Consider the following 23705-nt stretch of genomic DNA (forward strand, 5'->3'; position numbering starts at 1 on the left):
GCATAGGAAAACACTAGCCTCAAGGAATTCCGTCGAGACTCCAAGAAGGGGCAACCTTATGGTACAAAGGAAGGCTCCATACGCCGATCAATCACAGGGCCACTAGGAGTGACGGTGACTGTTGTACCCGTTACCGTTGCCACCTCTATAGCCACCTCCGCCGCCACCACCACGGTAGCCTCCTCGACCCCCACCGCCTGACCTATCACCGCGATACTGTCCGTCTCCATATCCACCTCGGCCACCTCCACCCTGGCCTCCGCTCCGTCCGAGAATCTCGTCCGCAGGCCGGTAGTAGCGCTCACCGCGAAGCGAACTGCTATTCGAAGCCTGCTGAGGCGGCGGACCCCTTGCAGCTGGTCCGTCCATCCAAGCAGGACGCTGCTGAGGAGGTCCCGACTGTCCGCCTTGCGCATGCGGAGTGAAGTTATTGTAACCGCCGCTCATCCCTGGAGGAGGGACCCAACCGGGAGGCGGAGGAGGAAAGAACTGGCCGTTGGCTGGGGGAGGCCAAGACTGCGGGCCTGCAAAGGGCGGTAGGGGTGGTGCTGCGAAGTTGCCGTACCCACCTCGACCGCCGCCGTAGTCTCCGCGATTGTCGTATCCGCCGCGATTATTTCCATAGCCTCCTCGGCCGTTTCCGCGATCGCCGTCGAAGCTCCTCCGGTTGTTGTAATTGCCCCGTCCATTTCCGTTGTACCCGCCGCGTCCACCACGTCCGCCGCGATATCCGCCTCGGTTGCGGTCTTGGTTTCGGCGTACCTCTGCCTCTTCGTACTCTGTGAGAGCTTTTTGCGGAAGCTTGACGCCTTTCAGGAGGGCGGATCGATGGGCACGTTTCGCCTCTAGCTCGGGCATCTCATAGTACACCCTGTTGCAAATTAGTGTTTGCTAAAGTTAGGTTTGTTCACAAATCATACCTCATAGAGCCATCCTGGATGATCTCGAATTCAGAGTCGCCATCCACGTCGAACGGTGGAACCAACTGACTGTCAAGGACAAACATCTCGTGGGGCTCCACCTCGCCGTGCAGCGCTTGACTCTTGACATGATCGATCTGTATCTTCTTGACATCCTTGCGGTAAAGGGCTTTGTTGATCGAGTCAAAAAGCTGACCCGTTTGCGAAAACATGAGGGTCTCCTTGCCAAACTCGTTGCGCTTCTTTTCGTCGTCTGTAAGCTCGTCATACTTTTCTTTCATCGCGGCCAGTAGACGCTTTTCATCGATGAAAGGCAGGATAGCGACGCCTTGCCAAGCAAACTTCTTGCCGTTCAGATCGATCGGGAAGTCTTCCGGATAGAAGTCGACAATGGGACTGTTCGGATCAGACATGAGGATCCGGTAAGGCTCGGGAATGGCATGGTTGGACGCAGCCGGTAGAACACCCATGAGCTGCTCATAGGGATGGAATGGAATGCCTTTCTCGAACATCTTGCGCGGATCCAGGTCTGCTATACCCACAAAGTCCGCTGCGAAAGGCGCGTAGTGGTAGGGATAGTACCAAGTCCACGATGGGCAACCTTGCATATAGTAAGATAGCACCCAGCACAGACCTTCGGCGTAATGACGGGCGACCTCGTGACGGAATTCCATATCGTCAGGTTCCACGTGGAACTTTTGGGAGTAGTATCGCTCCTCGTAGCCTGGTTCCCACAGCTTAATAGTGTCCTCAGGCGGGCCGTCTTCTTTCTTCTCGGCAGGGGATTCGGGGACGACTGGCGTACTCCTACCTGGTGTGCCGTTGTCGGTGTCCTGCATTTCATCTAGCTTCCGCTTTCCTAGGTGTACTGGCGTCTCCGCTCCGGATGCAGAGACGGACTCTGACTCTTGGCTTGCCTCCTCACTGGCGGTAGAACCTTCCGCTCGGGCCTTCATCATGGCCTTCAATTGCGCGGCCGCGCTCTTGTTGGTCTGAGTCTTGTTCGCCAAAATTTCGCGATGAGCGTTGCGGACCTCGTTTGATTGGGCATCTTGGGGAGAAAAGAACACAATACCTGCATTGGCGTAGGTGCTTGTGTCCTCCTTCACGCGCTTGAATGGAGCAGCAGCATTTCCATTCTCATCAAGTCTGGCACGCTTGTGGCCTTGTCTGTCAGCCTCACGCTGCGCTCGTCTAGCAGCTTGGCGGTCAGAAATCTCTTTTCGGTTTCGGAAGATTTCAGCCTCCTGTCCAGCAAGAGCCTGGAGGATCTGCTGCACGCGTAGCATGTTGGGGTATCCATCCTTGGTGACATAGTCGTCCATCTGGGGCAGCAACTCGCGCCAGATGCGGGTGAGAAGATCAATACCTTGGTCTCGAATGTCCAAACTAGGGAGATGTGGAAGGAAATCGTTGCCGACAAAGAAACACATGAAGACCCAGTCATCAAGAGCGCGCTCCATGTTGAATGGGAATTTCCGAAGAGGCGAGTCCATCTCCACGGCGAGGTACTCTCGCAGAATATTGACATGGAGCCAGATGTAGGGCTTGAGTGGATGCTCGCTGGCACTCCACTCTTCCTCGGCTTCGGCTTCTGTAAGCTTTGACCCATCATCTGGGTGAGGGCAGTTTGGCCTAATGTGTCCTTTACGCCCGCAACGGGTGCAGTTCTTGTCCTTGCCGGAATCGAAGAAAACATCTTCTCGAAGAACGCGGAAATGAGGCTCATGAGTGGCGAGCCCAAGCATGATCAAATCAGCGTCTAGACCGTAGATGACATGGCGTGTATTGGGATCATGGGTGGGCATGGCGCGCTGCGAACGGATGAAATTCATGATTTTGTGTTCACCTTCACCAGGCACAGAGGCATCAGAGATGATGACCTTCATATCTCGCCAAGAAGGGTCGGTAGTGAACTTGTAGGCGCACCAGTACTGGAGACTCTCGGCGAGCATGTGCATGAAGGGGGTGCCTGGCGTGATGGCGTTAGAGTCCCACGTCTTTTCGATGACCTCGTCGAGGCTGGTAATGTCGTGGCCTTGATTGGCTTTCTGCGCATTGAGCATCTTGACGAACTCCGCCCGCTCTTCGTCCTTCTCTTTCGCTTCCTTTGCGGAACGGAAGCGGCGGGAGCGCTGCTGGTTCATCTTCGCACGAGGTGCCACGCCATCAACTGCGAGGTAGAGCAGCTTGCGCGGGCGCACCATACCGACAACGCGGTCAGTGTATTCGAAGATGGCGATCATCATGTCGGCCTCGGTCTTGGGCGCGGGCTTATCTTCTGGATGCGAACAAGGATGAACGATACCATTCATGTCGAGATACAGATTGTCAAACTCCTCGCCGTTGGGGTTCGGCTGGGTGCGGTCAACCGGTATGATGTCGTCGCCGACCTTCTTGGGCAGCTCCTCTGCTACACTTGATATGATCTTGGGGTATTTCTGGCTGAGCCAGCGGAACATGGCCGGGACACCCATGGCTGCGGTGTGCGCTGGCCTGCGCGCGGTTTCCGTCTACGGTGGATTGTGCGATGGCAAAACAGCGGGGCCTTGCGAGTGTTGTGCGCTCGTCGTAGGCGTCGGGCGAGCGAGCGAGACTGAGGGTTAGGTAGTACGCAGTGGTTGGCAGCCCACGCAATCAGGAAGAGCGACACTGGTTCACCTACTCTTATGAATGAACCTCTGGATAGAGGAACAAGCGCAGCTGGCGGTTGTTTGGTGGGTGTGCCGGCTGCCTAACAGTTGCGAAGTTGGACAGAAGGAAAGCGACCTGGGGCGACACAGGTGTAGCAAACCAGGCGTGATTGAAAAGCTAAGAAAAATGGTATGGGAGAGTCTCCCAGTAGTTGCGGTGTTCTCGCGGGCGTCCTAGGACCGGGACAGCGCGACGTGTCGAGGGGGGTTGTTGATGGGGATGAAAGAGACTCACGCAGAAAGGAATCTCTTTGGCACGGCACGCCAAGGCCTGGGGACTAGCGCCGGAACCCCGGTTGTTCCGCCCCGGATGAGTCGCGCCTGCTCCGTATCACTGTCCACCCTGCCCATTTTATGAACGTGTAGCTTCGTGGATTGCAGCTCACACCACGGGTTCATGCTGCTGTGAAGCACTCCAGGCTCCCTCTCCGCTCCTGCGATCAATGGGCCGCATTCCTGCCAACGCCCCGCAGTCGAGCACCACGTGTCCTCCCAACGCTACAAATCTACCTTGCTCGCCATGAGTGCGCGGTAGCTAGCGACCATCCTTCGAAGATGCTGCGAATGCTCGAGGCCCAGGCGCCGGCCAAACAAACCGCCACCGATACCATCAGCACGCTGAGCAGTCGCCTCGCCAGTGCACCTCTCCTCGAAGACCGCCGGGCTGCGATATTAGGGCTGCGCAGTTTTGCAAAAGAATATCCGGCGTCGGTCGCTTCCGGAGCCCTTCGCGGGCTGATTGCATGCCTGACAAAGGACTCTGACGATGTGGACACTATCAAAGTGGTGCTGGAGACGCTGCTCATGCTCTTCAACCCTAATGAGCATAGCCCGGAAGCCTCAGATGAGATAGCCTTGTGGCTGGCGGATGAGTTTACACAGGTGAGTGTTGAGTTGGACTGCAGATTGCTAGCTTGCCCTACCGTCGCTCTCCCGTCGAGCAACGCCCAAGCGGAGCTGGCGATTTGGTGGTAGAGTACTCAATTACCAGTACTGAGCTTATGGTAGCGGCAAGATAACATAACCATCCTCCTCGATCTCCTCGAAACGCCCGAATTCTACTCCCGCCTATATGTCCTGCAGCTTCTACGCGCAATCTTTAGCGCACGGCCGGAAAGGACGCAAGAATGCATCCTCACGGCACCCCTGGGCACACCTCGACTGGTAGCAACCCTGGACGACCCACGAGAACCTGTACGCAATGAAGGTATCGTTCTTCTTACCGACCTGTCGCACGCGTCGGCCGAGCTCCAGAAGCTCTTTGTCTTCGAAAATGCATTCGAGAAGGTCTTCAATATGATGCTGGAGGACGGCGGCCTCGCCCAAGGAGGTACGTATATCGAACGCCAGCTTTCCGAGATTTGAGTCTGCAAAGGCTTTTGAAAGTCTTCAACGAGTTGAGTCCGATTTGACCGAGACCGCTGCTAATGCATCACGCGGCGTTCACAGGCATTGTCGTCCAGGACCGCCTCTCACTGTTGGCCAACCTCGTGCGATTCAACGCCTCGAATCAAACTACATTCAGAGAGACTGGAGGAGTCGCTAGGTTCGCCTCGCTGCTACCAGGTGCGAAGAAGCAGAAGCCGGCGCGGACTAGCACAGACGACGATGACTGGGTTAGCCCCCATGCTGATAAGAATGTCTGGGGTCTTCTGGCAATATTACGCATGTTCCTTGTCAAGGGTAGCACGAGCACCCTGCCCAACCAGAACGCGTTCCAGAAGCATGGCCTCCTCCAGCAGGTCCTGAACATGGCGTTCGACCCCTCATCAGCAATACCTATCAAAGTCGAAGCTCTGAACACATGCGCGGATTTGATCAGGGGCAACGCTCGGTTACAAGAGGGATTTGCGCAGCTGCAGGTACGGCCCTTCGTTGAGCCCATTGCAAATGGCGCCACTTCACCGAACGATATCACGACCGTATATGTTATCGACGCTCTTCTGGACCTAGCTCTTACGCCGGCTGCGAACGAGCTCTTCGATGTGCGGTTTGCGGCATGCGAGTGCATTAAAGCTTACTTCTTCAACCACATGCAAATTCGGTTACATTTCCTCAGAAGGGCTATCGCTGGGCATATTGATGGCGATGAGACAGCGAATGCGTTGACCACGTTGCTTGCTGGCCCACAAGGCTCGCAGACGATTGATCCATATCGGACGTGGTTTGCCGCGACTCTCATATTTCATCTCATTTTCGAAGACCGCGAAGCAAAGAACGTCTTGATGCAAGTGACTGAGGGCAACGCGGAAAATGGAGAGGAAGTCGTCACTTGCATTCAGACTCTGACGGGAATTTTGATCGCAAGTCTGCAGCTAGGGGAAGACGAAAGGATACCCATCGCGTACCTGATGCTCCTGTCAGGCTGGTTATTCGAGGATGCGGCAGCCGTCAACGACTTTCTGGGGGAAGCAAGCAGCCTCCAAAGTCTTGTGCAAGCTGCGCAGAAGCCGGGCAACGAGTTTGTTGTTGTGCGTGGTCTCTGCGCCGCACTCCTTGGCATCATCTACGAATTCTCGACCAAGGATTCCCCTGTACCGCGGCGAGAGCTGCAGCCTGTTCTTACTACGAAGCTGGGGCGCGAGAAGTATCTGAATGCCATTGCAGAGCTACGTCATCATCCCCTTATCCGGGATTTCGAAGTGCTCCCACAGGGTGGCTCGGCCGGCGGGAATCTACCCGACGTTTTCTTCGATGAGATCTTCGTAGACTTCCTCAAAGACAACTTCAGTCGACTATCACGCGCGATCGACCGCGATCCAGTTATTGAGATCCATCAGTCCGTCGGCGGCATTGATCGTGACTTGGTGGACTCCTTACGTGGTCAACTCGACGAGAAAAACCAGACCATCGAGAAAATTCAGGGCGAGCTCCTCACCACGGAGCAGAGACTCAACCAGGAGCAGGCCGATCATCGGAGAACCCAAGAGTCGTCCGTTACGCAGCTGAATACCATCAAGAAGATCAATGACGACCTACATAGGAATCACGAAAATGATATTAGAAAGCTCGAGCGTGAGCACAAGCAGGCCATCCTGGAGCTCGAGAACAAGCACAACCTCCAAGGCGCGGCTCTAAACAATAAGTTGCAACAGGCCGTGAAGGAGTCCAGCCTAGCTGTTGCGAAAGTCAAACAGGAGTATGATGAGCGGCTGGCCGAATCGGCGCGCGCTCGCGGCGATTTAGAACGGCGACTTAGTTCGTCGGACCGTGCACGGCAGGAGGCGCTAGAAACTGTGCGTGGTCTTGAGCAGACTCAGCGGCGCACGCGGGACGAAATTGCGACCATCCACCAGACAATCGGTAAGTTTTGTATGTGTCTAAATGCGTTGAACGCCTTGGGGGTGGCATTTCCCGATCCATAACGCATGACCATATTCGACTCCCGTCGTCAAGAACAGGCCATTACCCATAATGACTTAGCTAACTACAAGTCCGCAGGCAACCTCCAGACCCATCTTCGTGACAGCGAGGCCCGGATCAAGCAGCTCGAGGACGAGAAAGATGCTCTGCAGGGCACTGTCACAAAATTGAAAGAGGAAAACCAGGATCTCAAGACGAAGCTGCAGGATCAGACATGGAAGGTCAAGGATGCGGAGGAGAAGCTGCGAAAAGCCGAGGCAAGTGTCCAAGAGAAGGAGGCGGCCAGGGCTGCCGCCCAGACAGAACTGGATGATTTCTTGCTCGTCCTCGGAGACCTTGAGGAGAAGAGGACCAGGGACAAGGTGAGCGCTTCTTCAGAACGGCAAATATGCCCAATCGCTAATGGGGTGCAGAAACGGCTCAAAGAGCTGGGTGAGGAGATCTCCGATGCAGAAGATGAAGATGAAGGTGAGGAGGAAGGGGAGGGCGAAGAAGAAGACGAAGAGTAGTACCATCACCTTTCTGTGCTTCGGCCCTTGCATCGCTAAATCGCATGCGGGCCATCCCCACTACATAGATGGATACCCTTAGTATTTGCCAGCTTCTACCACGCTTTGCGATGTGATTTTCTGATTGCATCCGGGAACGCCTCCCTACTGGCCTCATTTCTTCGACCTCTTATCACCTACCACGTCGAATACGTGCTGTTCGTTCATGGCTACACAACGGCAGCATAGAGGGGTAGCTTGCGCACATGTGGAAATTCTCGTCGCCGATCCGCCCCATGCCGTCTTGGCCTCCTCCGCCCACGTCAATCTTTCAACACTCGCTCGTAATAAGGTATATAGCCTTGTCTTTCATTGTCGCTCTCACCGGATTCGATCGGAGAGACTTTCCGGTGGTAAACGTCAGCAGGGTTCCAAGTCCGGAAGCTCGCCTGCGGGCCATCGTTCCTTACCAATACTTGCATTTCCGCAGACAACATTGTTTATCCTGCCTGCCTTTCTCAGACTTTCTACTCCTCGACCTCCTCACTTCTTCCTACATCATCCGTCCTAGAACATCTCCGCCGAACGTCGCCCATGACCGGGCGTTCATCATCTGCCTACTACCGCGAAAGAAACCGTCGCGGACGCCAGCTTCTCGTAAAGGGATTCAACAGGGTGACAACTTAAGAGCGCCCACTCCGCTACCTTGGATCGTCGGATTCTCTGTTCCAGCAAGACCTGCGCAAGTCGAACAACTCGACTCAGCTCTGCTCGTCTCACCGCAAAAATGTCAAATGGGAGCTTCACCCTGCACACAGAGCACGGGCTCATCAGCGTGAGCGACACAGCGCTAAAAAGTGACGCACCCGCCCTCCTCCTCATCCACGGCAATTCCTCGAGTTCTAAAATCTGGAGGCACATCCAGGCCAGCAAACGCATAACAGAGCGATACCGAGTCGTAGCGTTCGATCTCCCAGGCCACGGCGCGAGCGGGAACGCCCCATACCCCAACCAATCGTACTCTATGAGGGGCTACGCTGACCTGGCTGTCTACATTCTCGAGCACCTGTGCATCAAGAGCGTCGTAGTCATCGGCTGGAGCCTCGGCGGCCACACCGGCATCGAGATGATTCCGCTGCTTCCCTCGCATGATATCAGCATGAAGGGCCTCATGCTCATCGGCACGCCGCCTGCGCTCGGGAAAGAGCAGATAAATCGCGGCTTCATGTTCAAGGACCCACATTTATCCTTCTCCGCACAGCTGCACTGGACGCTCGACGAAGCGAAAGACTTTTCAAGGACCTCGGCCGGCGAGCCGTTCGAGCAGTGGATGGAGGAATGCGCTATCCGGACGGATGGGAAGTCGCGTCTGCTCATGTGGAGGAAGTTGGCTGATGGCGTGGGCCTGGATCAGCGGAAGACGGTGGAAGAGGACCGCGATGTGTTGATCGCAGTGGTCAATGGCGGCGCGGAGCCGTATGTCAACCTAGATTACCTGGACGAGATTGCGTGGGGGAAGCTGTGGAAGGGGAAGTGCTTGCGCTTGGAAGGGCTGAAGCATGCGCCGTTCTGGGAGAGGCCGACCATGTTCGAGGAGATACTGGAGGAGTTCTTGGAGGATTGTGCGAAGGCGTAGGCCGAGGAAACTCCCTGGGAGTGATTGGGGGCTGTGAGGAGGTATGGCTCGTCGTTCTCGAACCCCACAGCCACACCGCTTAGCAATAGCAGTAATTAGTGAGTACAAATCCAGCCACCCCATTCTTTTGCCGCCTTATGCGCTCCAGGACCACGGAGAGCACTTGGATCACTCGCCACGCGCCCCGCTGATATGCTTTCCGTTCGCCACAACCAGCTTCACGGATGTCTTCTACCTCTGATCCTGTATTTCTTATGGTCTTCGGTCGTTACAAGAAAAAGCCCGCCGAGGTTGATCAAGCGTGAGCAGGCCTGTCGAGCACAAAAGATTGTACCGCAAGCACACTTCTATGGTCGGGGAGGTCAGTTCGGGGGCCTTCCATTGGTCTGCTCCACGGCCTTGGGTCATTATTCTCATTCTTCTCGATGTTGTATACGTCTTTGTCGTCATTTATGAGACTCCGGCGATAACAATGGAATACTACACAGTACAGTGCGGGCACAAGATGAAATTCAGTCACGTGTGGTTCTATCAGCCCTGGAGCCATATGAGCCAATCGGAGACTATCACATCGCATGTAAATGAATTTCACCTTGTGCTGCTATAGATAGCAGAGGGTATAGCTATATCACTCGTTATTGGAGTACCTATACAAGAAAAACATGATATTATTGCTGCATGATGCAAATCCAGGTACATTTATGTCGGCAGTAGCGAAACATCGGAGGCCGCGCGTCAAGCTGATGACGTCAACCCCCACCAATTCACCTTGCCCGCCGACAAGCCACGACTATTATTGAAAGAAACCAGGTACTGCCCCTTGCATTCGAGAGCGTACCTGGTTGAAGAGCGTCTACATTCGGCAATCTGCCCGTGCACTGCACCTGCATATATCACGTCGTACAACGACTATCTATAGCAAACAGATACCGACCTTACGCCGAAAAGCCGCCTGACGTACCTCCTTCGGGGATACCAAACAATCAGAGGTGAAATACTACCTAGGTATGATCTGAAAACCGCCGATGCCGTCAGACCATGGAGACGCGCCCTGAGGCTGCCAGAATCCGGCTTGTTTGCGAAACATGCCTACGGCATTCGTCCAAGACCATCTCAAAAGAAACCTAGCGCCGGCTGTCGTGGCATCCCTAGAATTCACCGCTTGGCTTCCCCTAAGTTTTAGTCCCCGCCGCTTGAGGTAATGTGGCGATTTGGCCACACTCTTGTCGCGTGAGGCTTCCATAATGCACCGAAGGCGACCATACCGAGCCTGTTTCATCCAGGATGCACTGGGCACGTTAGCGCTGTCACATCCGAAAGCTGACCAAAGAGCTTAAAGAAGCTTGGTAAAGCTTGGTGGGTCCCTTCTTCGCGGGAGGCGGATCACCGTGCATAGGTCCCGCTGCCTGGGGCGCAGCCTTGTTGCGCTCCAGGACAGGCAGCGGAAGCTAGACGGCGGTATTGGCTTTGGCGAGCAGGTTTGCCTCGAGGTCTGGTTTCGAAGATGTGACGCAACAGAAGGAGCAGTGGGTATATAGGTCAGTTGTAGCTGCTGGAACGCTTTCCTCGACTTCAGACCTTTCTGCAATATTTTCGAACACAGTCTGTCAAGTTTTCAGTCTGTACGAACTTCTTTCAGTCTACTTCTAGTCCTGCTACGCAACATACAGCAAACATGTCCTCCTTTCAACGTTTGACCCTTCATCGTAGCCGTGCATACAAGAGTAATGGCACGAAGTCCTACGTTCATGCCATGAGGAAGTGTACGCCAACTTTCGTCTCGTCTAATCTCTTTAGCTCTCCGTTCTTATTGGGCCCCATTTCCCCTAATGATCTCGAGGTAGAAGCTTACACTCACAGATGGCTTCCACCCCACAAAGCCTGGACCATACTTCCAAGCCAAGGTCTTCGGCCAGCAAGGGAAGTTCGATGGCGTGGGCGGACGCGTGCGCACCCATTATGCTTTGCGCAAGCGCGCCGTCGAATCCTCTCAGGGTGCAGCGGCTTCGCAGGCCCATCAGGCCGCCGCCACCGACGCTGGCACTGGAGGTGAGGTTCCTGCTCAAGATGTTCAGAACGACTCCTTGTATCTATGTGAGGTTGGAATCGGTACTCCAGAGCAGAAGGTGTATCTCGATTTCGACACCGGCTCGTCCGACCTCTGGGTAAGTCCACCGCAAGTGGCGTAGAGTCGCATTCAAGCTTACCGATATTACAGGTTTGGTCGACCGAATTGCCGCAGAGTACTCTCAGCCAAGCCAACCCACAGAATCAGCAGGTGGCCTTTGATGCAACCAAGTCGAGCACTTTCAAGAAGCTCAGCGGAGCGACGTGGAAGATCTCGTATGGTGACGGCTCGTCGGCGAGCGGCGATGTCGGCACCGACGTGCTTGATCTCGGTGGCTTGAAGGTGGAGAACCAGGCGGTTGAGCTCGCAAAGCAACTTTCCCAGCAGTTTGCTCAGGTAGCTGACCTTTCGATCCCGCTTGAAACTCCACACTGACTGTCGAAGGGCAACGGAAGCGGGCTCCTCGGCCTAGCGTTCAGCTCCATCAACACTGTCCAGCCCACTCCCCAGAAAACCCCAGTGGACAACATCATCGCCCAGAAAGACGTCAGCGAGCAGCTGTTCACAGCGTACCTGGGCAGCTGGCGCGACACCGACGAGGCAGACAAGGGCCAGGTAAGGCATTCCGCACTCCATCACATTCCTCCTTCTGACCACGTATCCAGAGCTTCTACACCTTCGGCTACATCGACCAAGACACCATGACCGCCGCCGGAGCAAGCCAGCCCAACTACGCCGACGTCGACAACAGCCAAGGCTTCTGGCAGATCCAGTCCACCAGCGCCGTGATCAACGGCCAGACCGTGAACCGCAGCGGAAACACTTCCATCATGGACACGGGAACCACGCTCTGCCTCGTCGACGACACGCTCGTCGAGCAAGTGTACAATGCCATCCCCGGCGCGAAATACGACCAGAACAACCAGGGCTACGTCTTCCCGTCCAACACCGCGGCCGACCAGCTCCCAGAAATTACCCTGGCGATTGGGGATTCCCAGGTCGCCTTCCAGAAGGAGGATCTTGGCTTCGCGGACGCGGGTAACGGTATGGTATACGGAAGCATCCAGTCGCGCGGCTCCATGGACATGGATATCTACGGCGACGCGGTCCTGAAGGCTATGTATGCGGTATGTATCCACCCCTTCCCCCCGCACGCATTGTCATAGAGAGAGTAGAAATGCTGACTAGAGGTAGATCTTCGATATGAACAACGGGTCTCCGCGCTTCGGGTGGGTCCAGCGCAAGGAGGCGAACCAGAATACTTCTGTGCCGCCGTCGCAGTGAAGAGTGGCGTCGCCTGTGCTGGGATGAAGGCAGGAGGTAGCATGGTATGGAGAACATGGAGGTAGGAAGGTGCTGGCGGCCTTGTGGACGCTCCTTGATGGTTGGGACTTGCCTAGGCGTTCCGGAAGCTTTTTGCGCGTCACGACCTCTTCAACCGGGGGACTTGCTTGTAATGCTAGCTTAGCTCAGACTTCATCACGACATCAATGAATACAAATCTTGGATTGAAATACTGCATGTTTGTTTAGACGATTTATCCCATGCATGTCTGAACTCCAGGCGAAGCCTCACTTACTCTTCTTCCTCTATCGCCCGCTCGCTCGCGCCACCTGCACGCTTCCGCTTCTGTCTCGATACCAGCTTAGACGGCAGAAAGTAAAGCTATGCGTTGCGTAGCTTAGCTTCGCTTCGCTTCGCTTCGCTCCTTTGCTCGGTTCGGACTGAGGTTGTGCCGTCTGGGCCGCTTGTTATGGAACCTCTGTCACTCCACCGCCTTTTTGACCAGAGCTGCGAGCAGCTAGATCGACTCTTTGAAACCGATCGACGGAAGAGCGAGAAAACGTTTAGCGCGACGCGGCCGAGATTTCGAGGTTGGTGCTAAGAGCTAAGGCGAGAGGGAGGAGAGGAGGGAGAGGCGCGGAGGAGGGAATAGACAGGGTAGTAGGGAGAGGAGGGGAGAGTGCGTGTAAAAGAGGGTTAGGAGGAACGCATAGGACTTCGAATGAATTCTTACAAGCAATGGCCGAGCCAGTTGGACGACGATGCTAATAGTTAAGGTGTAGAGCGAGAGAGATTGATAACTAAGAGGGCCTATGTGAGACGCGCTTAATCACAAGACGATCAAGAGTAACGCAAGGAAACGTGCCTTTGCGCCAAAATGAACAAGGGAAAGTGCTAACTCTGAAAGGAACGGAACGAAATCTCTACTATGCATGTGTACAGAGGGCTATGCACTAACATCGCTGTATCTTGGGAAGAAGTAAGCATAATAAATGTAGCGCGTCGCATCGCGTCCCGTCGCTTCTGAACAGATCTCTCCTGTTGCGGTCTGCTTGCACATCAGCGGCCAGCAGTACTGTTATGTCCATCCACCAACCGTTTCCCCTTCGACCCAAGTCTCAAGCCCTGCCCGCGCTCTCTTTGCTGATTCGGTCAGAGAGAGGAATATTATCACTACTGGCGCGTGGCCCACTGAGGACTGCAGTTTTCTTGCCCTCGCGCCGCGCATCGACGATCAGGCTCAAGCCCCAGATGGAGAAGAACACTCCGGCAAGGACGCAATATACGACGATGGCGGTGCTTTCTTCCTCGGCGAGCTTGAGTCCGAGACCGCCATCGATGGCGCCGACAACGAGGACGATGCGGCCCCACCAGCGATGCGAGATGCCTAGGGTAGTGGGCCGGCCCGTTCTACGGAACTTGAGGTGGTGGAAGAGGCCGAGCAGCGCTTGGACGGCGAGCGCGAGGATGACAACGAGGCCGATGATCGGGTGTCCGTCCCACTGCCTAGTTGTCAGCAGGATGCTCGCCTCAACGCATTGGTAGCGCGGTCAACATACCTCCCCCTCTTCCACCGAGAGGTAGATTCCGGTTCCCGTGCCCGCAAACACCAGGACGTAGGTAAGAAGCTGCCAGCCGGCATGGAACCAGACCAGGCCCCTGAAGTTGAAGAAGCGCATCCATGACGCGCCTAAGGGGAAGAGGATGACGAAGGCGAGCGCCATGCAGATGCCATGAGCAATGACGATGCTATCGGGCGGTTCGTCTCCGCCACCAGGCTCCTCCTCGCCCTCGCTCTCTTCGCGGACGCTTAGCAAGGTGCCGTCATGGGCGAAACTGAGCGACGCTGCATGCTAAATGTGAGCTGATGGGTCCACTGATGCTGCATGGTCTTGACATACCCAGGAGTAAGAGGAGGGCAAGAACTGGCTTGGGCAGAGGAGCCTTCATTTTGTTGGGGGAAGGTGCAGGCAAGATCTGAGAAGCGATATCTGATTGAGATCTAATCTCTCCCAGACTTTCGAGGAATACACCCACGGTGGACGCTTGATGGAAGCAAAGCTGAAGTGTTAGGGAGGGATCGAGTAGCAATCGGAGGGAAAGACGTTTCTATCGGAAACGGGGTGCTCATGCTTTTATATCGGCTGATGCTGCCTACCCCCGGGCTTGAAAGGAAGCATTCCTTCCAAGGTTGCACGCGTCACCGTGTAACCGCGCGAGAGTCGTCATCACCACCGAGCGGAACATACTCCTAATGGCCCTCAGTAGAGCTTGGAAGAGCTTGAAACGTCCATTACACGGGTTTGGGAAGTTTATCCCCAGCGTCATGTTCTCTGTATCAGGAAGGCTCTTTGCACCACGTTGCGGACACAACGCACCGCTCGCCACTCCCGCCTCGCCTGACGCCCCATTTCGATACGAAGGGAGATATATTTGTCGGTCTGCGATCAGGGGCAACCGCAGGCCCACGACAACGCCAACGTCTCCTGATTCGTGAAGTCTCGTCTTGCGGGCGTCGGGATACGGCTGGGGCTTAGACGGTGACGACTCGATGGCGTATGCAGGCCATCTAGATGGCGGGAATAGACGGCGAGGTTGCTTTGTCCTTGGAAGTGGCCGCATTTTGGCAGTGTTGTTGTGGTGAGTTTTGCTGACAATTGTCAATTGCAGAGCATGTGATTGGCTGGAAGCGCGATCTGCGACCCGCCGCACGAGTGAATGTCCCGCTAGAGGAGCCGCTGGCGGCACCGATCGGTTTACGAAATATGCGGGATAGCGTGATACTGGCTGGGTGTAAGCCCCTTCAGGGGGATTCCTGGGTTATTAGTCATGCCACCGGCTTGCTTGAGCTTCTAGTCCTGCTTGAGTGCGCAACTTTGGGATTATGATCCAACTCGAGGTCTCATAGATGCGAGGGAAGGATGAGACGGAAAGGAGGACGTGTTGATGATTTCCGCGTGGGGAGAAACATGTTTTACCGGTACGGTGACACTTCATCTCAACAGTAGATTTTCCTCACATGGCAGAAGCCCGGGTCGGTATCTAAGCACCACACTCCTGTACTTACTGCGGCAAGTCTGTCATCTATCTTTTCGACGACTTTGTACAAGTGCTCGAACTCGAGTCCGAACGCACTTACTGTGTGGCTTTTGGTGTTTCCTTCATTCTTTAGATTAGTAGTACAAGCTGCGGGAGAAGACGGAGGGAACTCTGCGAGCGTGGGAGTATGCAAAAAGACGCTGAACAGGCGGGATTTTGACAAGAATATTGCGCAGTGTTAGATGGAGGAGAAGGAGGCGTTTCTGCCGGTGTGAGCATCCTCACTTCCTGAGACGATCGAATCGCTGGCCTTGAGTGCACGAGATCCTGGTACTGCTCGAATGACAAGGGGAGCAGTACGGCTTGGGCAAGAAGGACAAGCGATCACCTGGTAGAGCATTGCTTCGCGTGGAGACGCAAGAAAATTTTGGTGGCCTACCTATTATACACAAAAAATCCCACGGAGGAACTCGCGCAACCGTTGCGCCTTCCAGGGATATCCTCTAATCGATGTTGGTCGAGGACTCGCTGCCACCTCGCCACATATTACTCCGCACCATAGACTACAGAACAAGAACTGCCCGCATTCAACTTCTTCGTTGTCTGCGCGTTCCTCTCGTCGTCCGACTTCGTCGCAATCATAGTCGGGATAGAGAAGTGCTTCAAGCCCTCCGGAGCGTTGAGGATACCAAGCGCACTGTTCCCGCGCCCAGTGAACGGGAACACATCGGGGCCGCGCTGATCCGGCCCATTGATGTTGAGCCTGCCAACGTTGGGCGACAACGCGTCAACCACCTGCCCGAGCAGCTTCTCGTCGTACCCGAAGACAGCGCTCTGCAAGCCATACTCGCTCTTCCGGACTCAGTCGATCGGCGCTTGGATGTCGCTGTAGAACGCCACGGGCGTCGGCGGCCCGAACTGCTCCTCGTGCCAGATCCTCATGTCCTCGGTAACGGGGCCGACGATGGTGTGCGTGCACAGCGACTTGTAGCACTTCCCGCCGTTGTTGACGATGTGCGCGCCCTTGCTGACGGCGTCCTCGATGAGCTCCTTGATGTAAGACGGCTTTGTGTCTTCGCACAGCGGAGTGATCTTGACGCCGCCTTCCCAAGGCATGCCGAGTTTCAGCGCGTCGATGCTCTCCGCCAGCTGCTTGGTGAAATTCTCGGCGAGCGAGTCGTGGACCCAGATCATCTTGATGGCGGTGCAGCGCTGGCCGTTGAAGGATGTCATGCCGGACGCGCACCTGCTGACGGCGACTTCCAGATCGGCATCGGGGAGGATGATAGCGGTGTCCTTGGCTTCGCCCTTGTACATGATGTGCAGCTTCTGAGGATTCGGTGCGCCTTTGAAAAGGCCGGCAGCACTACTGGCGGTTCCGATGAATGCGACGCCGTCAATGTGGCCCGTCTGGATGAGAGCACCCATGACCTCTCGGCCCGACCCTGCGAGAAACTGAATGGTCCCAGCTGGGAAATGCTCGGCGAAGAGACCCAGTGTCGGAAAGTGAGGCGTTGCTCCATTTCGTGGCGCACGGACGATGACTGAGTTACCTGCAAGCGCGGCAGCATATATCAGCCAATGTCTTTATTTAGGAGATTCACAACTCGGGAATGCTTAGGCTGTAATTTTGTGCACCGAAGGCTTCCAGCAGGAGCTATGCAGATCACGAACGTAGGGCATGCTGGCGAACATACGTACCCATGAGTAGAGCGGGAATGGATGTAGTATAAGCCTCGGTAAGCGGGTAGTTGAATGGCGATGACGCGAGAACGGTTCCGTACGGCAGGTGTCGGATCTGGCACAAGATGCCCTTCTTCTCCTGCCACTTGCTCTCGGAGTCGGCTAGCGCTTTGGCCTCGTCGATGGTGGCGCGGATGAACGCTACGGTGCGGACGACTTCGTCCTTCGCGTCTTTCGCTGTCTTGCCAATTTCCCAAATGAGCAGATCGGCTATCTCATCTACCCGCGCCTCAAGAGCCTCAGCAAACTTTGCCATATGTTCGCATCGCTTCTCGGTGGCCATGCTAGACCACTCGCCTCGTCCAAAATTGTACGTCTTCTCCGCTGCATCAAGAGCCTTCATAGCCAGATCTTGCGAGGACATCTCGAACTTGCCCATCGTGATGTTCTGCTCAGGACTGTCCTGTGTAACGATTGGCGTCGCAACACCTGCGGGCTTCTCCTCGCTCTGGTACACCTTTCCGTCGACGAGGACTAGGCATTCAGTGGGTGTCGGGACCTTGAAATTTGGCTTTGAGCTCTTGACAGACCCAGTCAAGCTTGTCGTTGACTGGAGAGACGAGATTGAATGCGGGTGCCATGATGGAAGGGAATTCAGACGCTGGAAAATGCTGCCTGGGGTGCTTTAGGGTGGGATGCAATATGTAGATTCGGCGCCTTCGAAGGTAGCTTTAATACCTCTTCTTATCAATGAGTCTGGATTGCTTTTCTTCCGTCCTCCAATGTGTCTACATAGCATGTCAACGTGAAATCAGATGGCTATCAGCGACAATGGTGCGTCCCTGCTCAGTTACATCACCATGACTTTTCTTTTTAGATCCAACGTCCTTCCGGATCGTGATCCCAGCCGTGCGTCCGAAAACATCACCGAGTAACATCATTTTGTTTGTTTCTTTGCGTGCTGCGCTCCGCGTCAGCGGCTGCTGAGGGTGCTTGTGGCGTGAGGCTCGAATGGGATGAAGGATCGTGGTGTTGTGTCATGGGAACGGATGCGGAGATCGGCCAGCGCCACAATTAGATCGGGATTAGGTAATCACACTTCCTTCCGCCTCCCTGCTGCACTTCCGCCTCTCTTCTCATATTTAGCCCCGAAGGAGTGTTTATGAATAGCATGCCGTATTGGTGCGGACAACGTAACAACTTGCGGGACTCCTGAAGCCTTCCTCGGTAAGCTATCCCAACTCGCTCATCTTTAACGACGAAAAGTGGAGGCCTACTCCTAAGGAAAATAGATTTGTGATCGCCTTCCTGAAGGGATTTAGGGCCTATGCACTGGCGAAGATGTCGCTCAACGCCTTCGCCACCGTCCGCTCCCAGTTGGTTTCGCCTGGAAAGAGCGACCGTGTGTCTCCTGCCATGGATGAGCATAGTCTGGATCCGTAGAAACATTGATGTTCCAGAGCATCGTTGAGACACCCGGCAGGTGGTTGCCCTAGCCTGCGAAGTCTGAAGCCGTTGATTATGGGGAAATGGAGACTCCATTTGCTATGCTAGAGAACATGCTGATGCATAACGCTTTTTGCTAACCACCTCCGTCTCCCTGGTGGAGCAAATATCCATTCCGGAAACGCCAGTGCGAGACCATACACAGTCTCTCGCTACATTGATGGAATGTAGCATCCTTGCCGGGGCGATGTCCACGGCCGCAAGGTTCACATACGAACGCGCAAGAGGTAGCGAAGGCGTACTTGCGCGACGTCGTAGCAGATATACTCGTTGTAGTATAGCGATGCCCCATACACGCCAGCGTCACCCGGCTTGATCGAGACGTCGGGCTACGGAACTTCGTTAGTCTCGGTTATGCAAAGCTGAGTCTGGATCCTTCGCCCCAAGATCCTAAGAGAGGAATAAACTCACCATCATGACTCCAGCCAACGACTGGTGCACGCATTTTGCGTCCTTCCACTGGCTTGGCCCGGTACGACCCTTGCCCCACGTACTCCACATACCCTTGGCTTTGGCATCCTCACCAGCAGTATATGAGGCGCCCAAAAGCTCTTGTAGCGGATTTCCGAGCTCAGCTTCACAGAGCAAAAGTAGAGCCGTACCACCCGAGTTGTGAGAGCAGCAGTAGTTGGCGGACTTCGAGGACATATCCGCCAGATATATGCCCTTGCCGAACATGTAGCCAGAAACGGGGGCTTCCGGCGGAGCGATCCTCAGACCCTGGCCTAGGATACCACCGAAATTGGTGACACGGGAACCATGCCATAAAAGGCGACGATTGCTCGGGACCTTGGCGTAGGGGCTCTGCTCAAAGCGCTCAACCTCTCCTTTGCGGCTGATGCGGAAGATATTCTCGACCGAGTAGTTCATGTAGTGAGTGTCACCCTTGCTGTTGATGAGATAGTCAGACAGCTCGGTAAACTCTTGGCTCCTCGGGTCCAGAACTTCCATCTCGTCCAGACCCAGACCCTGGAACTGGCGATCGAGAGGATGGATGTCGCTATCGTCCTTGAGGTTGCTCTTCATCAACGCAGCTGCGTCCTTCATGTCGCCCAAGCTCTCGAGTAGCTCGATTTCCTTCCTAAGGACATCATTGCTCCGTATGACTGGGGGACGATTACGGCCGAACGCATGAGGAATGAGCGAGTAGTAGCGGTTCGAGAGTTGCTCTGTGGCGTCCGGAACGGACATCCCGTATTCCGATGAAGCCAGCGTGTGATCGTCCAGTAGGGCTCCCAGATCTTTTAGGGCCTGGAAGCCGCGGTTGATGGTGGCCTTGCTGAGCTTGCCGAGGGGCAGCTTGTTCGCGTCGTAGTTCAGAGCTGGTAGTAGGAGGAATTAGCGAGTGTTCTTGCCTTAGTCAGGGCTCCCTAAACCCACGGCTAGGAGGTTCTGTAGTTGCGTGTTGCAATATACTTACCCGTCATGGTAGCAGCAAAGTATTGCTGGTTGAAGATCAGCTGCATGAGCTGCTGCGAGGGGGGGTCAAGGGCGCATTTAACAGAGCCGCGCCTGGCTTCACCCTTCGCGTCAGCGACTTGCCCATCGTCATCATTTTGCTCCTCGTCTTCGGAGTCTGGATTGTAGCTCTTCTCGATGTAAGCATATTTGCCAGTCTTCGGGTTCTCCGCACGGTCAGCCCACTTCAGGCCAGACTTTCCCAGGAACTTCGCCTCGAATTTTTTGATAGCGTCATCCAGTGAGCCGTTGCCCAGAATAGCGTTCTGACCTCGCTCGCCGACACGGCCCCATCGGGTCCAAGTCTTGTACTCCATGCGCGCAGGGTGGCGCAGAAGCTGAGGAAACGTCAGAACACATTATTATGGCTGGAGTCCTTCAATGAGTACCTACCTGAATGCGATAGAACTTGTTGTTGTTCGCGGTCGCATTGGTCTGATTCAACGACGCATCCCAGATCATGCCATCGCCATCGACGTGTACCTGATAGTCGGAGAGGGGGCAGTACTCGTCCAGAGGGATTAGAATCCTGGAAGACTTCGCGTTCTGGCCGTCACCAATCTTGGCCTCGGGCTTGGGTGCCTCGCTCTTCTTCTGCTTCTTCGGCGGTTGTGAGGCCACCGGAGCTGCAGCTTGAGAGAGACTGGGTGAAGCGGCCCGCTTCTTTGAGCCATTGGACTGTTTCTGGCCGGCAGCAGGCGAGAGAAGGTACGCCGTGTGGTCTGCCAGGGCATTGGATGATTCGCAATCGTCAAGCCAATCGATACTGACGATGGGCACGTCATTGGCTATCGCTGCTTTAACCTGCGAGGATTCGCATTAGTGCTTCTCAAATCTAAGTAGTCTCAATCCATTATTGAGGGCCGTGAGGATCGGCTTTCTGGAGCCGAAACACGCACCTTGGTCGTATTCTTCTCGACCTCTTTCTCTGTCGCGATAACGTAGAACGTGTTGGAATTGACCGTTTTTGCGAAAGTCCCGCCTAGCGAGGTGATACGGTCCTGCAGAGCGGATTGGGTGGTGCCGGAGATTGAGCCACTGATGGCCACAATGTAGCCGTCAAGCGGCGCAGCGGCCTTCTTGGTTGCCTTGCGGGGAGGCATTGCAGCCTGCAATGAATGAGGAAGTGGAGGAATCAGAAACCAGTACGACAGTTGAAGGGTGAGTGGTGAAGTTATTATACGGTGACGTTCGCGTCAGACCTGAGTGGTAGGTGCGTCTGCTGCCTAGCGCGCCTCCCAAAAACGCGCTATCACGAGCCGGCTGCCTGAAGGATCCACCCACCTCACGACAATAAAGCTCCCCACGACGCGCTGGTGCTCCGACACAGCGCGAAACATCACCAGAGCAGGCATCAGTCGTCGCGACTCCGTCTCCATCGTCACATGGGATCTTGAAGGCCTCCGACCTCCAAAACAGCCCCAGCCCCGCAATGGCGTCTCTCACCTCGATTCCCCTCGAGCTCCTCGTGCACATCTCCTCATACCTTTCCACGCCCGACCTGGGCTCCCTCCGCCGCACATGCAAGCTCATCGAGAAGTCGCTTTACGAATGGTTCTCCAAGGAGTTTTTTTCAAAGAAGCAATTCATGCTCTCGCAGCAGAGTCTGCAGACCTTGATCGACATCTCGAAGCATGCAGCCCTCTCCAAGAAGGTCACGCATGTAATCATCGCCACAGACCAATTCAGCGAAACCAATGTTCGTTTCAACAATAAGGACTCGTGCGAGCGGTACCGCCAAGGATATGTCGACCAATTCACCCTCAAGAACACAGGCATTGACCGCGAAATGCTCACCGAAGCGTTCCGGAATCTGCCTAACTTGGGGACGGTCGGGATTCGCGATTTCAATGCTCCAAGCCGTTTGCGGGACGGTAGTGATGCGTACTGGACCAGCTATGGTTCAACTACTGTCTTTCGAGAAACCCGCCTTCGCCTCCAGCTTACTGGTCCCGGAGCCCCCTTTGTCCACGAGGATGTCCAAGCGCACTTCGTGTCCCACGCCTTTTCGACTGTGATCTATGCCCTAGGAAAGGCGGGCTGTACGCCACCCGCTATCGAGATCCTCCTTCGCCAGCATAGTTCTGGACTTCCTGATCATGCCTTCAACATCCTGGACTTCGCGCTCCCAGCTGTCAAGCCTGTCCTCCAAGGATTGAAGAGCATACTACTCAGCCTGAATCTGCAAGTCAAGCCCGCCTATAGATATGATGGCCGGACGCCCGATGATCAAGACGCCGGTGTATTCCTCCAACGCTTCTTGACTCGTACGCCCAACCTCACTCATCTCCGCTTGAACTTCCAGAAGCACCAGCAAAACGAGAATGAGACTTTCCTGCGCTGGCTCGGGAAAACGAGTCCTTCTGCCTCGGCCGGGAGTATCACAGCATCCCCATCCGCCAGGATTTCGACTGCCCAAACCGTCACTTTTTCTCACCTGCAGCGCATCGATTTCGGCATGCTGACGGTATCGCCCGCACTCTTGCAGGCCGTGTTGACCAAGTTTGCTGCGACATTGCAAGGTCTGAGCCTGTGGAGCATGACACTCGCGTTAGCCGGCCCTTTGCCAGATCCTGATTCGAATAGAAGCCTCTGGTCCATCCTCTTCGCCAAGCTTGCAGAACTACCCCAACTAGACTTGAATTATGTCATGGTCGGCAGGATAAACGAGCAATATGGACTCTCTCCCCAGCTACAAGTGGACTTCAAGGCTCAGAAGCCAAACAGGAACAACCTCATCGATGACGACCAGGGTGGAGATGAGCAGGGGCCAGGCCCGTTGGAGACGATGGCGGAATACACGGGGAAAGACGGGAAGACGTTCCTGAAAGCACTTGTGGAGCGTGTGCATGTGCACTGGCCGGCTCCGGTGGTCATTGAGGACTTTTCTGAAGGGGCGTCTGATGACGACGAGGAGATGCTCGACGAGGACGCGGATGAGCCTGAGGAGGAAGATGATGAAGAGGACGACGAGGACTAATCGGTTGGGCAGATCCTTGAAGCGGACCAGTGGGCTATGGGCCTATGACTGGCTACTGTTCGGGCTACGTTATCCCGTGAGCACTTCCGGCTCGACGTGGCATGCAAAGCAAGTCCCGCGGCATCCTTCTTTTCCAAATTGGAAGTTTCGTGCTGGTGTTCCGTGCTCTGAAAGACTTCTGGGTCTACGATGTCTGCTTATCTCTCTGGATGGCCTTCTGTTTCTCCTCTCCCGGGGATATACTTGTTCGCGAGAGTATTTTCTTCCCGTTTTCTCCTCAGCGTTTGTTTCTTAACCATCTGTGTGCGATCGTCACCGCCGGCTTTCCCTCTTCCGTTGGAAAGTTTCGTACTCTTCTGGTTCGCAGCTACTCTTAGGCCAGAATAACATTCCCAAAGACACAAAATAGAATCCAGTAACTCCATCGCCCTTCGGGTTTCATTTGGTCCTTGTTCTCTCGATGCGAAGGTAGCAAGAACTGGGTGAAATAAATCTTTTGTAGAAGGCGCTAGGCATGAGTGCAGCCGTTATCCGTGATGTTTGGCGTCGCTGTAGCTGAGTAGAAATGGGGGTTGACATCACTGTCA

The 23705-nt window shown here is 55.0% G+C and overlaps 9 protein-coding genes across 9 annotated transcripts; 4 read left to right on the forward strand and 5 right to left on the reverse strand.

Moving 5' to 3' along the window:
• The first annotated feature begins 3979 nt into the window (after positions 1-3979).
• Positions 3980-7588, forward strand: BU26DRAFT_112159 (intracellular protein transport protein). Its single transcript, XM_033819414.1, has 5 exons — positions 3980-4495; positions 4622-4943; positions 5063-6916; positions 7037-7338; positions 7390-7588. The coding sequence occupies exons 1-5, from the start codon at positions 4169-4171 to the stop codon at positions 7483-7485; spliced, it is 2901 nt and encodes a 966-aa protein (XP_033678981.1). The 5' UTR covers positions 3980-4168; the 3' UTR covers positions 7486-7588.
• A 555-nt stretch (positions 7589-8143) lies between these two features.
• On the forward strand, positions 8144-9273 carry BU26DRAFT_112192 (alpha/beta-hydrolase). The gene is made up of 2 exons (XM_033819415.1): positions 8144-9141; positions 9193-9273. Exon 1 carries the CDS (start codon positions 8252-8254, stop codon positions 9098-9100), a length of 849 nt encoding a protein of 282 aa, XP_033678982.1. The 5' UTR covers positions 8144-8251; the 3' UTR covers positions 9101-9141; positions 9193-9273.
• BU26DRAFT_112134 (uncharacterized protein) lies at positions 9230-9749 on the reverse strand. The gene has a single exon (XM_033819413.1). It carries the CDS (start codon positions 9675-9677, stop codon positions 9396-9398), a length of 282 nt encoding a protein of 93 aa, XP_033678983.1. The 5' UTR covers positions 9678-9749; the 3' UTR covers positions 9230-9395.
• A 1016-nt stretch (positions 9750-10765) lies between these two features.
• Positions 10766-12608, forward strand: BU26DRAFT_523527 (aspergillopepsin A precursor). Its single transcript, XM_033830065.1, has 6 exons — positions 10766-10863; positions 10961-11265; positions 11319-11564; positions 11613-11783; positions 11834-12295; positions 12363-12608. The coding sequence occupies exons 1-6, from the start codon at positions 10776-10778 to the stop codon at positions 12450-12452; spliced, it is 1362 nt and encodes a 453-aa protein (XP_033678984.1). The 5' UTR covers positions 10766-10775; the 3' UTR covers positions 12453-12608.
• A 678-nt stretch (positions 12609-13286) lies between these two features.
• On the reverse strand, positions 13287-14547 carry BU26DRAFT_523528 (uncharacterized protein). The gene is made up of 3 exons (XM_033830066.1): positions 14354-14547; positions 14012-14298; positions 13287-13954 (listed from the first exon to the last, which is right to left on the reverse strand). The coding sequence occupies exons 1-3, from the start codon at positions 14400-14402 to the stop codon at positions 13571-13573; spliced, it is 720 nt and encodes a 239-aa protein (XP_033678985.1). The 5' UTR covers positions 14403-14547; the 3' UTR covers positions 13287-13570.
• A 1413-nt stretch (positions 14548-15960) lies between these two features.
• On the reverse strand, positions 15961-17927 carry BU26DRAFT_543381 (aldehyde dehydrogenase). The gene is made up of 4 exons (XM_033831689.1): positions 17761-17927; positions 17193-17708; positions 16392-17044; positions 15961-16343 (listed from the first exon to the last, which is right to left on the reverse strand). Exons 1-4 carry the CDS (start codon positions 17813-17815, stop codon positions 16038-16040), a joined length of 1530 nt encoding a protein of 509 aa, XP_033678986.1. The 5' UTR covers positions 17816-17927; the 3' UTR covers positions 15961-16037.
• Positions 17928-17930: 3 nt separating this feature from the next.
• Positions 17931-18801, reverse strand: BU26DRAFT_112261 (uncharacterized protein). The gene has a single exon (XM_033819416.1). The coding sequence runs from the start codon at positions 18714-18716 to the stop codon at positions 18249-18251; it is 468 nt and encodes a 155-aa protein (XP_033678987.1). The 5' UTR covers positions 18717-18801; the 3' UTR covers positions 17931-18248.
• Positions 18572-21312, reverse strand: BU26DRAFT_492932 (PARP-domain-containing protein). The gene is made up of 5 exons (XM_033826136.1): positions 21038-21312; positions 20532-20942; positions 20101-20476; positions 19092-20002; positions 18572-19009 (listed from the first exon to the last, which is right to left on the reverse strand). Exons 1-5 carry the CDS (start codon positions 21239-21241, stop codon positions 18887-18889), a joined length of 2025 nt encoding a protein of 674 aa, XP_033678988.1. The 5' UTR covers positions 21242-21312; the 3' UTR covers positions 18572-18886.
• A 112-nt stretch (positions 21313-21424) lies between these two features.
• On the forward strand, positions 21425-23553 carry BU26DRAFT_523530 (uncharacterized protein). The gene has a single exon (XM_033830067.1). It carries the CDS (start codon positions 21571-21573, stop codon positions 23116-23118), a length of 1548 nt encoding a protein of 515 aa, XP_033678989.1. The 5' UTR covers positions 21425-21570; the 3' UTR covers positions 23119-23553.
• Positions 23554-23705: the final 152 nt, after the last annotated feature.

This window comes from Trematosphaeria pertusa (genome assembly GCF_010094035.1).
Source record: "Trematosphaeria pertusa strain CBS 122368 unplaced genomic scaffold BU26scaffold_16, whole genome shotgun sequence".
Taxonomy (NCBI): domain Eukaryota; kingdom Fungi; phylum Ascomycota; class Dothideomycetes; order Pleosporales; family Trematosphaeriaceae; genus Trematosphaeria; species Trematosphaeria pertusa.